We start from the raw sequence: 18,083 nt of genomic DNA on the forward strand, positions 1-18,083 counted from the left end.
TGGGTCTGAGGTGGGGCCGGAGAATTTGCATTTCTGTCAAGTCCCCAGGTGATGCGAACTCAAACAGTCTGGGGACCACCCTTTGGGGCCACTGCTGTAAATATTCTTGAAACACGAGCAGTATATAAACAGACGTTTGGTGATTTCCTCCATAATTCGCAACCTGGCCTTTAGTTTAGAATCCACATGGACTGCTTTAAAGGAAGATGGTGATGTCCAAGAAAGGTCGTAGCTCTGTGAAATCTTTAAAACTATTGCCATGCCTGTTTTTGTTGGCCTGGGTCTGACTGGCTGTTTTGGAGTTGGCTGGTTCGAAAGGATGTAGTATGTTGCCATGGCAATACTCTTCCCCAAGCAGGAAGGCCCCAGAGGTTGGTCCTGCGCAACTGACCGTGTATTTCTCATGGCTTTTCCCTTGAGGTGCTTCAGGGTTCCGTTCCATCACTCCTGGCTGGCGGTCCCAGGAAGCCGGGGTGAGTCAGGAGGCTCTGGGCCCCCTCTTCATTCAGCCTGTAAATGAAGTGAGCTTTGTCAAGCCAAGGCCCAGCTTGCTTAGGGCCATGGATCAGATTAAGCTAATTTGGGTACAAAGCAGAAGTGGTTGGCAGGGGCATCCCAAGGCTATGGGGAAGGTGCTTTCTGCTCCTTTAATTACCAGCTCTTGCCTTATAGCACTGTGTCTGGATTCTCAGCTAAGGAAGGCATGCCTCTCCTGCAGCACTTAGCATGAAGGTTATTACCTCTATGGATGCAGGGCATGGCAGAGATGTCTCGCACGTGACTGCCGTGGGATCCCTTTGTTCTCTTCCCAGGGTTCTCCTTGAAGGACAGACAGATATCCTGGTGTTCTTCCCTTAGGGTGTAGCACACATGGTGTCCAGGTGGCCACAGCTCACCAGAGGACAGTTCAAGGTGGGGCTCTGCAGACCTTGTGTGGTTTGAATTTGGGTTGCTTACAAGCCCTTTCCTTTCCTGTGTACATCTCTGCAGTTGAGAGAGACCAGTTATAGGACCCAGGTTTGAACATCAGGGGAGATCACAATAGATCTTTAAAGCAGGAGCTACTAAAAATGATCCCTGAAGAGTTTCTTTGGGACAATTTTGTAGTCACATTGGACCAGGTACCAAGCTGTCGGGTACTCGTGTCTGCCTTAGAATGGGGGTGAAAGGCTGGGACAGAGATGGGCCAGGCACTGGGCAGTGAGGTTTGCTGTTTAATCTGGGTTGATTAGTTACACCTTGACTTTCAGAAAATTTATTTTAAGTTTGTGTGACAGCCTTAGCATGTTACTTAGGAATTGCATAGGACTATGCATCTCCTCTGATGGTGGGTATTGCCTTGGGGGACCCGTGCTGTAACCTGAATGGATCAGAGGGACAGGACATAAGAGCAAATTCCTAAACACAAAATGTCCAAATTCAGTGGGTCCAGAGGGAAGAGATGAACATTTACAAGCCTATATGTGTCAGATGTCTGACATACACTCTTAGCCTAATCTTTGGAACAGCCAACAAGGACTTTCTAGGCCCATTTTACAGGTGAGGAAACCGAGTTTCAGGAGGTCAAGAAGTGGGGTGCCTGACTGGCTCAGTTGGTGGAGCATGCAGCTCTTGATCTCAGGGTTGTGAGTTCAAGCCCCACATTGGGTGTAGAGATTACTTAAAATTTTAAAAAAAAGAAAAAAAAAAGGTCAAGAAGGAACCTGCCCAAGGTCACCAAGCTGGTTAGGGGACACTTTCCATTTCACTTACCTGAAATACTGTCTTTCATCAGATTATTTTCTTTCTACATTCCTTCCCACCAAATTGTATCTCCATTTTCCAGAGGTGTCTACATTCTTGCTCGAAATGGTTTTACAAGCAGAGAGGTCTATTCACTTTTAAGCAGCTAAGCCCCTCATTATGCCTCTAGATTCAGATTATCAAAATGTTGTGGAACTACCCACCTCATTATATTTTTTTAATATACTTTTTTTTATTAAAGCTTAGCAGACATATAGAAAAGTACACAGATTGTGAAGTTTAGATTAATGGCTCTTTACAAACCGAACACACCTGTAAAACTACCACCCAGCTCAAGAAGTAGAAACCCAGTTATATTTTTATTCTTATGATCCTTTTGTTAGTTTTTGCCAACATGAACCTCTGGTTAGAAGGATATTATTACTGGACTGTCATAATATTTGTCTCATCCAACTCTGTCACAGCAGTATTTGAAGATCCCCAAAATGCTGGGTAGTTACAAGTCAGCTAATGATCAAGTTTGTCACTGATGAGCCCCGTTTACAGATGGCCCAGGACGTCAGAGGGGACTTCAGATACCCCCAGGAAAGAAGTAACGGTAACTCCTGAGAGAGTTTAAGAAAAGAAAAGTCATGGAATTTTACAGCTCAGCTCATAAGTGAAGCTCAGGGAGGCTGAAGAGTTTGCCCACAATCTCACAGCAAGGAAGCAGGACCAGCAGGCAGCTCCTCCTACACACACACACACCACACACCAGATGCATGCTATCTGAGAAGTCCCTATTGAAATGGATCCTGACTAGGAAGGAAGCCATTGGCAAGAGGAACTGTACAGGGCCAATAGGGTCACCACCTAGGGTCACCACCCACGGATGCTGCCCACTGGCTGTAGGATTTGGCACCCTCCACTCCAGATGCCCATCTGCTCTCAAGTGGGCCACTGGCAAAGAGACAGCCCTATTTGCCCATCATGGCATATTGGGAAAGTTGCTGGACAAAACCAAGCCCCGTCTGTGGCCAGAATGTTCTGTGAGCAAGTGTCCCATTTAGCACCGCCTCTGTTTTCCTTGGACTGCAAAGACCGAGGTCTTAAACCAGCTCTGCTACTTACCAGGCACCACACCACAGGCAGGTCCTGACCCCAACAACCTCCCAGGCTTGTCACAATGTTCAGCCCTATCATAGCTAGGGGAAACTTTGCAAACGACAAAGCCCTTCTTAATTATAGTATTTGTGCAGCAGTTCCTATGGGCTGGGCTTGCTGCTAAGTGTTCCACACGCATCTCAGTTCTTCCTCTCTGTAGCTCATAGGAAAGGTGCTTCTGTTATCCCCATTTTCTAGATAAAGGAGCTGAGGATTAGAGAAGCAAAATAACTGCTGAGGGTCACACAGCCACTTCGATGATGGGCCGCAAACTGAGGAAGCGTATGTCTCAACTACCCTGCCTGGCTGCTGCTTATAGTCAGTCAGGCGTTCGGTTATTTACTGAGCCTAGTGTGTGTCCAGCATTGTTCTAGGTGCTAGGGAGACAGACAAGAGCCAAGAGATGAAGTGCACATCCTCATAGAGCTGATGTTCTTGAGCCGTGAGCAAGATCCTTTAGGAAAGAATTCTCTGGGAGATTTGTGTTTTGGACACTTTTAGAGAATATCCTATCTCCTTTTCCCCCATCTTCCCCTTACACACACACACACACACACACACACACACACACACACACACATACACACACACCTGGTTGCTCTTAATCTGTGAAGCTCCCCAGAGCTCTCCAGGTCTCCCCATAGGGAGATGATGGCTAGGAGCCGGGTGTCCCCGAGCATGTGTGTATCCTGTGCCCTATGAATAAAGACCTCACTCTGCAGTCTGCTCCCTTATGGACCCGGCCACACACACACACACACACACACACACACACACACCCCAGCCTCATGCCCTGCAGTTTCCTGGTTCCCTCCCATCCCTGCTGGTGGGAGACAGCAGGTGTCTGCCCAGCAGCAGGACCCCCTTCTCAATCCTGGCACACCTTTTCAGGACCAGCTGACAGCACCCCTGCCAGCCTTGTAAGAGGCTCAAGGGCCTACGGCCACCTTGCTCATGAGGCCCCGCCACCTCCACGTGGCCTTGTGTCTGTTATTCTCTGTATCTCCACACACAAAGAGCCTGGGTCTGCTGCCGGCGCTCAGCTGCTGGAGTGGGGAGGGCCGGCAGCGGTGAAAAGCTTTTCAGAAAGGCCAGGGTGGAGGCAGGAGTCACCCAGGTGATCCGAGCCATTCCCCTGGGACCCCAGCCCGGGACCACAGTGAAAGGTTACTGCTAATTGGCGAGCTCCTGATGGGGCTGCATCTATTTAGCACCCCCCCCCTCCCCAGAGACTTCCAGGATGGTCTTGGCACAGCATGTGATTCGAGAGCTCCCCGCCTGAGTCTGGCACAATCTGTCTGAAATTGTGAACATGGAGCCTCTTGGTTTTCTAATTTGTATTTTCGTTGTTGTCGTTCTCTTCCCATTGTTTCTGGTAGATTTGGTGGCAGCAACCGCCCTGACTCTGGTGCCCCTGTCTCTGAGGCCCTTTCGGCAGGCTCCTTCCACCCCCAACCCTCCAGACCTATCTCTGGAGGCCTTGCGGGTCAGGGAGCAGCGCCGTCCCTGCCCCCGACCCATTGCCAGGCCTCAGGGCCCAGCTCTCACCCTGCCATCATCCCTGACACTAACACAGCTTGTCCACCCTGTCGCAGGGGGCAGATGGCCTGTCGGAGCCGGAGGGCATCTCTCTGAAGCGGGTCGCTGTGGTGGAAGATTTCTTTGACATCATCTACTCGATGCATGTGGAGAGCTCAGCGGAGCCAGGCAAAGCCCCCAAGCACGCTGGGCAGAAGAAAACCTACCGAGCGGTGAGATTTCTGTCTCTGGGCCTCTGTGGGCAGCCCCAGGCCTTGGCAGGAGGCCATGGGCTCCGCACATGTTGGGCGGGGGCGGGGCAGGGAGCTGAGGCGTGATGAAACGGCCTTTGGGGACCCAGGGGGGCACAGGGCAAGGGCATGGCAGCCAGAGATGGCTCAAGGGGGGCGAGGGGGCGGGTTCTGTGGTCTGAGCACAAAGGAGAGGCAGGTTGAAGGGAGTGAGGGAGGGAAGGAGAGGGACGAGGGCAGGAGCAAAGCCCTCTTCCTGGTTTCTGCTTCACTCATTCCCCTCCCCACCTCCCACCCTAGCCCCTTGCAGCCTGTTCTGGGACTGTGGGGGTAGGGGTGGCTAGATAATAATAATCGAAAGAGCAAATGCTTCCATGGCATTTACTGTGTGCTAGGCCTGCCCTAAATGCTTCCTGTGTGAGTTCGTCCAGTCCTCCACCACCCTGTGAAGTCAGTACAACAAGTTCCCCAGGGGAAGTCTGAGGACCTGGTCCCTACCTTTGAGGGAACAAGAACCCTGAGGGCATTCAGCAAAGGCACCTCCAGAACCCTTACGTTCATATTATTGCTAAGCCAGCGAGGGCTTCATGGAGAAGATGGTGCATAAGCTGGCATTCTAAGCTTGGGTAGGCAGAAGGGAGCAGAGATGGTGATCTAGGGCTAGGAAACGTCACACATGGGGAGGTGTGGGAGACAGTGGCTAGAGAAGGAGGAGCCTGCCTGCGTTCTGGTCCCATCCCCCTGTTGACTGCCATTGCCACGGATCATGCACAGCTCTGAACCCAAGACCCACCACTAAACCAGTAAAGCCAAACACTGTACGTTCATTCAAGCCTCAGAGCAATTTTGTGATGGAGGCACTATGGTCCCATTTTGCAGTTAAGGAAACCAAGACCCAAAGAGTTGATCTAAGGTCACACAGCACTTATGTGACAGACAGCTGGTGTCCTCATGCCCCCTGTGTGTCAACTTTCTCTCTGGCTTCTTACCTGCCCCTCTGTAACTGGACTTCCCCACCCAAGGCAGCTGTGAACTCCACCCCTACCCCAAATTCTTCATATAAATAGCCTTAGACTGCTGTGGAGGTAGCCTGTATAAGTCTATAATTTTCCTATACGGCCTGAGTTCTGAGGGTGTTCCCCCCAGAGGGTCATAGACGAAGGGAGGGACAGCCAAGCCAGGGCCTTTGTGGGCCCCTTGGTATTACTGAGACCCAACACATTTTCTAAGCATTAAATTTGTCAGTGCTGGGCAGTTTGTGTGTGCCAGGCTCTGCACTCAGCAGTTTCCTGTGCACCAGCTCTCTGAGCCTTCACTCGTACAAAGAGTGTGTATGTATACCTACATATGTGATGGAGGTCATGTATATATGTGTGTGTGTGTGTGTGTGTGTATACACACACACACACACAGACATATGTATATGTTAATGTTATCTCCATTTTACAGATGAGGAAAATGAGGCTTAGAGTGACACATAACCTGCCTTGAGGTCACCCCTCTGATGCTTGGAGGCAGGCAGCTGGACCCAGAGCCTGTGCCCTGACCGGTACACATCCTGCCTCTCCACGAACACCCCGTGTTCAGCTAGTAAGCCCCAAGACTTGTTGTGGTCAAGGTAAATGGGCTTGGGCCAGCCAGACCACGTGACTTCCCTGGTCCCCTTCATGTCTAGCACCAAGCCTCACCCACAGGCACTCCCTGGGTATTTACGAAGGCTGGGTCTGCGGCCTCCCTGCTGTAGAGAGGGCTGGGCTGGGCTGGTTCCGCCAGCCTCTGTGTCCCCGGGCTCTGTGTCCAGCCCTTTGCTCTGCACTTCCTGGCTTCCCGTCCATATGCCCGCCGCGTGCCCCACTTCCCGCTGCCCAGCCTGGAGCTGGCACATGACTGGCAGTGGGCCAGCTGGGCTGTGCACAGAGCTGGAATTTCAGCAGCAGGGCCAAGGCTGAGTGGAGCAGGCCAGGGCCCTCCTGCAGCGGGTGTGAAGGCCAAGGGGGCTGCTGCACCTCCCTCCCCACCGTGTGCCTCCTCTCCCTTCCCCCTCCTCTTCCCCATCTGTCACCCTTCTCTTGCCACCCTTTCCTTTTTGGGGGGTGGGGGTGGTGCCTGGATGCTTTTGTCCCCCTGCTTTTCATCTGCTCCCATTTTCCTCAACCCAAGCATAGCTCTTCAGTCCCATCCATGCCAGGGAAAGAGCCCCCAAGGAAACTCTGTGCTGACGACTGCAGAGAGGCACAGCCTGGCACAGTGGGGTTTACATCAGGCCCCCGGCTGAGCGTTTTTTGGACCTGTCTCTGTGTGTTTTGCCAAACCTGAATCCTGGGACTTACTTGCCATCTCTAGGGCACCGGAGACCTTCCAGATTCTTATAGGCCTGGGGTGCCTGCAGGAAGCAGGGGGCTGGAAGGGAGATGGGCAGACTTGTTCAAGGGTATTGAAGGAGGCACATTATTCTGTGGGAAAAAGAAGCTTCTAGCACCTACCACTATCCAGCAGTAGATCAGAGAGGGCAGGTAATGAGCTTTCTGAAACTGAAGCTATATGAGCCAGGGATAGATGGCCATTTAAATGGATAATGCAGGGGATTCTCATTTTGGAAGAGAAGCTCCTGCCTTAAGCTGCCTCTGATGCAGTGTGACCAGAGGATCCAGAGGCTTCGCAGGGGGACTTGCCTATGCCAGGGTCTGGGGAGGGTTCCAAGTGGTTCTACAGAGTTCTCTGAGCCCACATAGAGGACTGGGCCTCTTTCAAGGGGGCTTTTCTGGTGTCCGCACCCATCTGGGTTGGAGCAAACTCTTTGCTTCCTTCCTCTCTCCCAGGGTGCTGGTAAGCTAGATCAAGCTACGGAGTCCGGATCTGGCTGCCCTGACCACTCTGGAGGTGGGGCCAGATGTGGTCAGCAGCTGCTCCAGGCCCACCACGTGCTAATCCACCGCAGGGCAGCGGCACGATCTTGTAAAGTGGTGCAAATCCCCCCAATTGGCCTCATCTGTCCTTGTCGGCCCCTGAGCTGGGGAGCGAAATGGGGCCTTACAAGTCAACGACTCTGCAAATAGCTTCTGCTCTCCCTGCCAGTGAAATCTCCTTTTTACCATGAGGGAAAACGTAAAAGGCAAATGCACTTACGGGTCTCAGTGTCCAGGCAGGAAGCCCTGAAAGCAAGGCAGCAGCAGGCAGCCGAGGGAAGCTGGGTGGGGACAGTGGTCCTGGGCTCCCCTCCTTAAACACAGCAGCTCCATCTCTGTTTCACACGTTGGCCTTCAGCATAAGAGACTACTTCCAGAACTGTGTCCGGAGCTCTAAAACTATCTGAAAACCACCACCCTATTGACTAGAGCATGAGCTAGGATTGTCTTCCTCTCTTCAGCTCATCCGGAGTCCTGTGGCCTTGGGCATCCATGCTGTAGAACAGAAATGGATGTCCCATTTCTCACGTGGACAAGCCAGGAGAGTGAACCAAAAGATGCCCGGAGGAGGCCGAAGGCCACACATTGCCCCCTCCTCCATGCCAGCCCCTACAGCAGCGTGGACCTGGGCTAGACGCTGCACCTCACTGACTCCCCGTGGAGCACTTAGTGAGGCTGCAGACATTCCAGCCACCCAGAGCAGGGCTCCCTCCTGGCCCTCAGACGGCTCCAAGGACTCCTCACCTATACTTGGGTCCACCCCAGCCACCCCTGTGTGGGACCCAGGTCCAGAAGGTGTGCGCCCCGTGCCCCCTGGCCAGCTTTGTGTATGGCTGGGGTCCCTGCCGAGGCCAAGGGAGCTGTGGCCACCATCCTGGCCCCTGGGCTGGGCCCTCCTTGGGAACTATCCCTGAGCCCTTGGTAGGTCAGGTGCAGCCAGGCCAGGAGGGCTCTCCTTGAGCGCTGGGAAAATGATTTCTCTGCCCAGCGGCAGAGATTCTGTATAGTGGTGACCCTCCTCCCCCAAGCCCTCAGCTCACCTCTCCTAGGTCTGACCTGGGATATCACCCCTTCTGTTGCGGCACCTCGGAGGTCACCTGTTTGCCCGACTCAGCCACACCCCCCTCTTTGTCCAGCAGGTGCCCTTCCCTCTTGCCTGTTTACTCCTGCAGCCGGCAGCCCTTCAGTGGGGCCCACCCCTCCCAACCCTGAAGGCCTGAGAGGTGCACACCACCCGCCACCCATAAGACTTCCAGGCAGGTGGGGCTGAGAATGAAGATGTCCACGTGTGTGGCAGGAAGGCCCCCATCCCTCAGCCCTGAGACCGGAGGAGGATGGGCTGCATGCCCTCCCATCCACTGGCTCCAATCAGAGAGCTGGGGTTTGCCCTTGTCCCTGACCTCCAGAGGAAGGCAATCAGACAGGGAATTTGGAAGGGAGATAACTCATCAAGGAGACTGCCTGCTCTGCAGAGCATCAAATCAGCTGAGAAATAACAATTGTGTCACCAAAATTAACTCTGCGTTTGCAGCCGGCCACCGAGCAGGAGTAGCCCCAGAGGTCCACAGGCCAGCTGAGCAGGGGGCACGGCCTGGCCCCCGTGCTGGGACCCTGCCCCCCCCCCCCCAGCCCCATCCGCTCTGCCCTACCCTACTCCGCCTCCTGATCGCCACAGAGATGGGACAGGGTGCTCGTGCACCTCCAAGCAGCAGACCTGGTGCGGTCCTGGAGAGCAGTCCCCACCCCCTGAGGGCTGACCGGAGCCCTCCGCCAACTTTCCCAGCTGGGCTGCGGCGAGGAGGGAGGAATGCTGGGGTGATGCTGCCCCTTAGTGGAGAGGAGCGGAAGGGCTCCGGCTCTGGGAAACGTGCGAACACCAGCGGCTGGGCAGCTACCGGCCTCAGCCGAGGGAACCTGGGCCTAAGAGGCGGCCAAACCAGGGCCAGTCCATTTCCCAAAACCCAGAGCGAGAGGAGATGGCCTGGGCTTCTGGGACCGCACCCACTTCTCCACTCCCCTGCCCAGCTTGTTTCTTGTATTCCCTCCCATCTATTCCAACTTCCTTCCCACACCTGCTTTCTCCTCCCTGGCTAGGGGAGGCCCTCTGGAGGCAACTATGGAGGACAGGCTTTTGGTCCAGCACTGCCTCTAAAGAGCTGTGTGACCTTGGGCAAGTTGGTTTACCTCTCTGGGCCTTGTGACCTCACCTGGAACATAGGGGTCATTGGCAGCCCAGTCTGAAAAACCTGATCCCTTGGCATCAGACTTTCACAGCTCTCTCTAAAAATGTTCTTGATCTGTGAGTTATTGCAGGAAGAGCTTATAGAACCTTGGGCTCTGTTCATAGGCCCGGAGCCAGTAGCTTTGTAAGTGGGTCTCCGTTTACCCATCTCTAAGAACGGAAATTTTTCCTCCTCCCCTAGAGCAATGCTTATAAGCTAATTTTTCAGTAGCAACAATAAAATGCTCTGAGAGGAGTATTACTTATTAAAACGTAGGTTAGATAATGTTTACGTGTTTTGCTTTCTCAGTTTTTAAGCTCCTTTATTCAAAATTTTAGAACAAATGGTTTTCCATAAGAGTCCTCACTCATTTCCATGGCTAAGAATTGAGGGCACCTGCCACCTGCTCCTTGAATCCCTTCCCTTCCTGGCAAGGGCCAACCACCTGCCACCTGAGCACTGACCTCGGTGACCTGGTGATCAAGTGACCTCCCTCTGGGTCCATATGATGAGCAAACCTCCTCTCTCCCCCAGATTGCAGAGACCTATGCCTTCCTTCCGCGAGAAGCCGTGACTCGATTCCTGATGAGCTGCACAGAGTGTCAGAAGAGGATGCACTTTAATTCCAATGGCCTGGAGCCCAAAGGTAGGGGAGAAGGCAGGCATGCTGGTGCCTTGGGGGAGGTTGTGCAGGGAAAGGCCCTCCCACCAGCAGGGCCTGCCCTTTGCTGGCACAGACGGAAAAGTGCATGGCCAGCAGTTGTCACAATTCCCAGAGGCCAGTGTGGGTCCATGCCCAGAGAACTTCGTTGTTGGTTTGGTTGGGGTTTTTTGGGGTTTTTTTTTTCAGCTTAAAAAAAATGTCAGGTTTCATTTTAAAAACCAATGGTATATTCCTACCTCCTTTTAAGACCCTCTTCTCCCACTGAGGTTCCTGGTGGCAATGATCACCTCGCCCTACTCCCTGAGCACCTGAATACTTGCCACCCAAGCCTCACTCGGGGCAGTGTCCTCATGGGTCTGGTCTCACCGCCCTGTGAGCTCTCTGAAGACAAGAGCACCCCCCTCGCCACGGGCACCTCTGTACCCTGTAGCCCCACACCTACCAGTAGTCGGTCCTCCCTCAGTGTTTATTCCCTCGCTGCGAACGTCCAGGAAATCTGTGGGAATTACCTCGAATGTAAATGCCCAGAGCACTTGTGACCAGGGAAAGTTGGTTCCTTGGGCCAGTGTCCATGCTCTCCAGCTCTGCCCTGCCCCCTGAGATGCAGCAAGGACCCCCGTTTCAGTCCTCCTCAGCCCCTCACCCTGAGCACGCCCAGAGGCCTCCAGCAAGTCTGGGGCTCATTTGTTCGCAGGTGGCTTTGGCACAGCAAGGTGGGCCGATACGTGTGGCCGGTGTGACTGTAACTCTGCCCTGAGAAATGGTGCTCAGGTGGGCGATTTATCAGGGCTTCTAGGCTGCTCCTGGGCATCAGGTCTGTAAAGGTTGCTGAAGTCAGTGGGCGTTTTGCCTGAGGATGGGAACAGACTCAGGCTGAAGGGCAGGCTGTTCACTTTGGGTGATACTCAAGTGGCACCCCCCCATTTCTGGGGAAGGAAAAATCAACAACAAAGTTCAAGCAAAGTAGATGACAACAAAGAAATTGGAGCCTAGGTATCCAAGTGTTTTGGGGTTTTCTCACTTTGGTGATCTCTGCTGACTCACCAAATCCAGAAGCCTTCCTGTCCATGGGGTCGCTAAGCCATGGCTGCTTCACCAGGCACATTGGGTAGCTTCTAAAGTATGGGGGATGGGAACAAGTGTGGTTAATGCCTCACAAACGCTGGGTTCCTGGTTTAAGAGCAGAGCCCCCAAGGCCACACTGGGTGGGTCTGAATCTCTGCCAGTCAGCAGCTGTGCATCCTAAACAAGTGACTTCGTCTCTCTGAGCCTCAGTTTCCTCATCTGTTAAGTGGAGTGAATCATGGGACCTACGTCAGGGGGCTAAGGTTGGAGAGTTAATCCCTGTACCCCGGCACACGGCTGCCGCACAAGAGGAGGGAACCGTGGCGGTTGTAGTTATTATGGTAACGCGCATGCCTCAGAGGCCCCCGCCCCACTGGGCCTGGCCCTGGCTGAGTGGCCGCAGCCTTGGGCCAGGGCAGTGTCTGGTCCCTGCAAATAGGCCAGGAGGGCTTTCCCTGCTGCACCCCCACCCTGTCAGGGTCTGAGTCCCAGGGGCACGTGCCCTGGTGGTGGCTGCCTGTCCCCTCCTGTTCTGGCCTAATTGTTTCCATAGCAACTGGCGGAGTCACACTGAAGCACTAGCCTAGGGGAACAGAGGCCAGGCCAAGAGGGACTGCATTTGTGGGCCGCTCTGGGGTGTCTGCAGCCTCCCTCTGTTCTGGTCCCTTGCTCTCTGCGGGTGTGGAGGATGTCCCTCACCCCCCGCCCCCCAACTCCTCAGTGAAGGCTGCAAGGTCTCGTCTCCAGGCTGCAGCTCCGCTTCTCCTCATCTGTGGGCTTCGGCATGGCCAGCGCAGCCAAGAGGGCGATGCTGAGCACAGCGGCAGCCGGTTTCTTCTCCAGGCTGCCACCATCAGGCCCCCACCCCCAGGGAGGAGGAGGGAGGAGAGTGATGGGAGGGAGGTGGAGAAGGAGAGGGAGAGGGGGAGAAAGAGAGAGAGAGAGAAAGAGAGAGAGAGAGAGAGAGAGAGAGAGAAAGAACGCGCGCGCGTACTCACGCCAGAAGGGAACCGCCTAGAATATAAACCAGCTCCGTGTGCTCTGTGCTGGAGCCTCCCTTCCCAGGGGTGTGCTCCAGGCAGGACGGAGCAAAGGAGGCGTAGAGCTGCATGGTACCCATCCTTGCCGGTCCTCAGGCAGAATGCCACTTCTCTGACCCCAGGAGAGGAGCTTCCCATGCAGGGAGAAGAGGAGACACTGAGGGAGCAGGAGACGGTGCGACCCACGGAAAAGCCTGGGCTGGGGGTCCAGCAGACCTGGGTGTGGTGCCTGGTCCCTGTTATATGTCCTGTGGCAGGCTGGGGACCTCCCTGCTCCTAACAGCTTGTATGATCCTATGAGGTATCCATCCCACCTTGCCGCTAAGAAAACGAGGCACAGACAAGTGTCATGGTGAAATTAGTTGTCCAAGCCCTACCAGAAGGCAGGAGAACTTATTTTATCATCAGCAAGATGGGAGCAATGCCTCCCTCTTGGAGCTGAATTAAAGGAGCCTATTCTGTAGGGCATCTGGTATGGCAGGTACCTGGGGAACATCAGCCCATTTCTCCCACCCTATTAGGTGTGTGCACCATGGTGTTGAGACACAAGAATGCCAATGTTCAGGTGGCCCTGCAGGGAGACCTCTGGTCAGTCAGCCTACCTAGGTGAGCACCCTGGGTCCACAACCTGGTCGCTAAGCAAAAGGGAAGGGCTTGGTTCTGGAAGCTGCCAGTGAGGAGCTCTGGAGTGGGAAAGGCTCCCCTGTCTGCTTAATGGCCAGAGGCATTAGCTGCCTGGGCCACCCTTGCCAGCTGGCAGGGCGTCCCTTCTCCTACCCCAGCTAAGAGCCCACAGAGCTGGTCTCCCGCAGTGCTGGCCTCCCTGGATGAAGCCATACTGCTTGCTCTTTCGTAGGCGCCCCTGCCATGCCAGCCCTCCCCCCTCCCTCTCCTGCCCCAGGCCCCAGAGGCAGGCCTGGGTTCCTGTCCCAGGAAGGTGGGCCAGGAGGGGGACAGGGAACAGGATGGAGACTTCTCAAGGGGCTGTTGGGAAAACTCCTGGCTTCCTGGCCTCGTGTTAAAAAGAAAGAAAGGAAGCAAAGCAGCCTCCCCTGCTCAGCAGTTTGTCCCCGACAGAGCCTGGGGGCCTGGACAGTCCCGTGCCCTCCCCCCAACGCCAGGAGCACAAACAAAGGAGGCAGCTGAGGATCAGGAAGTCCAGGGATGGGAAATTCCAGGGCCTCCCGGCTCCACACTCCTTTTCCACCACCCCACAGCAAGTCCAGGCGGAGATGGGACAGAGTGAGAACCGGGTGTGCCCTCAGACCAGCCCTAGCTCCTGGGGAAAGGGCCTCTGGAGGCATGCTCCGGTTTTCTCCGATCCGATGTGGCAAAATATTATTTGCAAGGCAGCAAACTAGGAGTTAGCAGTGGGCAACCCAGTTACCTATTGAAGGGTCCCTGCCTTGGAGACAGAGTTGTCCACTCAGGTGGTGATTCATTCACAGCCAGGCCCAGACTCCTCTGTCTCAGTCCACCCCCCGCTGTGGGGGGGGCGCCCGCCCCCGCATCCCTCCTTCCTTTCCTCCCTTCACGTGACCCCATTGCAGCTGGTTCCTAGGCCCCTGCAGAGTCTTTCCAATGCTGGCCTGGTTGCTGGCTTGGCCTGGCCCAGTTCTCATACTCATTTGCTGTGTGACATGGGGAGGGTGCCTCATCTGTAAAATGGGCTGTTAATACTAGTACCCACCTCCTGGAGCAGGAGGGTCTTTGTGGAGCTCCTAACGGGTGCTGAGTAGCCGTCAGCTAAGTGATTGAACATTGTTCAGATCCTCCCTCCACAAAGCTGTCTTGAACTACTCCAGAGCCTCTGAACTCTTCCTCCTCTGACCTCTAATGGACTCCGCATCAGTCCCACCCCGCCGAGTGCAGGGATTGTACCTACAGAGTACCCCCTACCTTTCCCGCCGAAGGTACACACATCAGTGCTCCTCGAATACCTGTTGGCCTACTGATTCACTCCCCTGGGAAAGAGGCTTTCCATCACCTTTTGAGCCAGCCCCAGGCTTTGGGTCTCTGTTTCCAGATCTGAACACCCACACAGGCTGGCTGGTCTCGTGGCTCCTCTGGGCCCTCATCACGCACGTATCCTTCAACATCCAGCCCTGCCTGGGAGAGCTCTTGCCACTGGCAGCTGAAGCCACAGGCCTCTCTGGACTGAGTTCTGTTCTGTAGGTGAAAGCTCAGGAGAATTGCCCGCGTTTGCTCTACGTGGAGGAGCGAGGGCCACTACCTGCGCTGAAGCTTGCCTCGATTGATGCATGCCATTGGAGCGTAGCTGTGGAGGCCAGCACTTGGCTTGGCCTGGGTCAAGCCTCCGCATCACGGTTATTCTCGAGGCCCATAAAGCCAGGGCTAGCTCCTGGGCGGGTGTCAGTTTTCCTTGGCAAAGCATGTTGAGACATTTCTTTGAGTGATTCCTCTGCTTCTCTCACCAGCAGCCTGCTGGATTTTGGTGGCTCTGCGACCGTGGCGATCTCCTAACTCACCAGCGGTATCGCTTAGTGGCTTGAGCGCGGCCACTGTATGTGTTGACCCCAGAGGGGGCTGACCCGCCTCAGCAGAGCCCAGGGAAGCCACTTGTAACCCATTCATGCGTCCACCTTAGCTTATGCCCATCCTGGCATTCGTCTGGCCTGTGAGCACGTGACTCCACGGAGTTCCCGGAGCTACCACTGGCTTCTGCACCTCCCCTCTTTCCTACCAAGTTGATCCTCTTGATGTGAGCCACTTACCACCTCTGGAACTTCCTGGCTGGCAGAAACCCTGCCTGCCTTTCTCCTCACTGCGGTCCCACAGCCAGCTCCCTGGCATGTTTTCTCACCTGGAATGCCTCCCCACTGCCCGCCAAGGTCCCGCCTCCCCACCAGCACTCTCGCTTCTGGAGCCGCAGGCACGAGCATTCCACTGCACTTGGATCTCTGATGGATTTGTGCGTGCATGCTCAAGGCATCCGGGTTCCCCCAGACGGGGCATCCTACCTCCTCTTCTTGAGCCCTCCTGGCTCACCTCTGGGCACTGGAAGTGGTTTCTGATCTGTGGACCTGCCGGGGACGGAACAGGCCAAGGAAAACCCCTTTCCCCTCCTCCCAAGAGTACCATCCTAGCCATTGATTTTCTGTTTTCTTTCTTAAGCCAAGCTGTACCCGGCTTTATTAGAGGTGCCTTCTCATAAGCGGTCGTGGTATTTTAGGCAGGACATGGGTGACCACCAGGGAAAAAAACACAGTGCCTGGCCTCCCCGGATGGCCAAACACGGAGAGCTGCCATGACACTCCATGAATTCTTCATTTGCGGCTCTGACCAGTGATCTCCAGGACGAGGGTGGCCCTGCTCATGCACCATGTTGTCTGACAGCTTCTCACCAGACAACCATGTCTCTGAGGAAATGAAACGGAAATGGCAGAGTTCTCTGTCTGGAGACCCAGGATCAGAAAACAGGAACCATGGCTCTTTTGAGTGACACCCTCTCAATGTGGTTGCTCAAATGTCTGCCTCACATACAGCCTCCAACCCCGTCGCTTTGTGGGGGAGGGAGGTCCCAGTGTGCTCCTGGGCTTAAAGAGGTCAAGTCTGGGTTGAGGGTGGGGCAGCAAGAAGAGGACTAACGGACGCTGAAACCGACTTCAGTCCCCTCGCCGTGCCAGTCGTCTGTGCGAAGGCGCCAACGTGCAGCGGTGTCAGAACCCTCTGCCACGGAACCAAGAGGAAGTGTCTACGGAAAGAAAGTGCAGCTCATTTTAAGCCAGTTTTCTGAGATATTCTATTGTGACATTCACTTCTTCCTCAGAGAGCAAAGACCTTCCTCAAGGAGCACAAAAACCCTGAGTGCGACAACATAGCTTTAAAAAGCAAACCATTGGGGCGCCTGGGTGGCTTGGTCGGTTGAGCGTCCGACTTCAGCTCAGGTCATGATCTCACAGCCCGTGAGTTTGAGCCCCGCGTCGGGCTCTGTGCTGACGGCTCAGAGCCTGGAGCCTGCTTCTCATTCTGTGTCTCCCTCTCTCTCTGCCCCTCCCCTGCTCATGCTCTGTCTCTCTCTGTCTCAAAAATAAATAAAAACATTAAAAATTTAAATAAATAAATAAATAAATAAAATAAATAAATAAAAAGCAAACCATAGTTGTGCATTTTTATAAACCTTGATGATATTCAAGCTGTGCCGTCACCAGAAGTATACCACCTCAAAATGACATCCGTCGGCCCCAGACCCAGTCTCCGTGGACCCCGTTCTCTGTTTCTGTCCTTGTCAAGGCAGGGACTCCCTTGTCCCCTTTGGGTAGCTTCACCCCCTTGTTTGCAGGGGCTTTTTTCTTTATTGTAAAATATAACATAAAACTTGTCGTTTTAATAATTTTTAAGTGTACATTCAGTGGCATTAATGATATTCACACCACTCAGCCACCCTCACCACTGTGTGTTTCCAAAACGTTTTCACCACCCCAAACAGAAACCACGTGCCCAGGAAGCAATAACTCCCATTCTCAACCCCCAGTCTCCAATAACCTGTGTTCAACTCTCTGTCTCAGTGACCAGGCCTGCTCTCGATAGTCCAGCTAAGTGGAATCCTAGCATATTTGTCCTTGTGTGGCTGGCTTCTTTTACTCAGCATAGCGTCTCCAAGGTCGAAGGGACCTTCCTGGCCTGGGCCCTGGCTCCCGCATTCCTCCACCGAGGCCCCAGCACCCGCTTGCCCCTGAGCCCGTCTCTCCGGCACGATGGTGGTGGTGGCAGTGGTGGAGGGCAAGCTTTGGCAAGTCCACAGGTCGCTCCTGCTTCTCCTCCTTCTCCTCACACTGCTCAAATCCCAGCCCATGAACAGAACTGAGCACCAGGGGGGACTTTGGGCCAAAGGCCTGGAGTCTTGGAGGCAGGAAGAGGAGGCCGGAGAACAGGTAACCAAGACTATGCCCCAGGCGGAGGGTGAAGCTGGGTCAAGTGACTGAATGACCAAAGGAGGCCCCGCTTTGTGTGAAAGGTCCCAGCAGGTGACTCCAGGGTTTTGAGACTGGTCATAGCAGGGGGCATCTGCAGAGAAAGCTGGAATGGGAAAAGGGGCTCCCTTTCAGTCCTGCTCCCCGTCTTCCTTGACTTATTACTGTGCCATTTTAGTCTGTCCCTTATGACGCCCACGGTGGGGCCTCAGACGCAGAACACAGTGGCTGGGCACTGTCCACTGCAGCAGCCTCTGCAGAAGGCAGCTTAGCTGGAGATTTTAAGAGTTCTGGAACAGTCCTACCCTTCGGCTCCCAAATTCCATCTTTTGGAAAACAATTAGAAATACAGACTAATATTCATGAATACCGATGTTCCCTGTAGTACTGTTTATAATAGCCTCCAATAGGAAACAACCTGAATGGCCAATCATAAGCAAATGACTTGAGCAAGTTATGATAAAATAGTACACAGCCATAAAAACACTGTTTGCAAAGCAAAACAAGATTTTTGATGGTGCGGGAAATGACTGTGACAATGTTAAGTGGGAAAAAATGTTTTTAACCAAACTATAATTTTCTGTATGCATTTTAATA

The 18,083-nt window shown here is 54.1% G+C and overlaps 1 protein-coding gene across 1 annotated transcript in view; it reads left to right on the forward strand.

The window, feature by feature from the left end:
* Positions 1-2,257: 2,257 nt before the first annotated feature.
* The window catches only part of NOL4L (nucleolar protein 4 like), an 80,979-nt gene continuing 65,153 nt past the window's right edge, over positions 2,258-18,083 (forward strand). The window contains exons 1-3 of the mRNA XM_040447359.1: positions 2,258-2,335; positions 4,482-4,637; positions 10,318-10,429. Of these exons, the coding sequence (XP_040303293.1) occupies positions 2,273-2,335; positions 4,482-4,637; positions 10,318-10,429 (331 nt within the window). The 5' untranslated portion in view covers positions 2,258-2,272. The remainder of the gene's footprint in view (positions 2,336-4,481; positions 4,638-10,317; positions 10,430-18,083) is intronic.

Source organism: Herpailurus yagouaroundi, unplaced genomic scaffold (assembly GCF_014898765.1).
Source record: "Herpailurus yagouaroundi ecotype Mexico unplaced genomic scaffold, PumYag 196, whole genome shotgun sequence".
In the NCBI taxonomy this organism is placed as follows: Eukaryota; Metazoa; Chordata; class Mammalia; order Carnivora; family Felidae; genus Herpailurus; species Herpailurus yagouaroundi.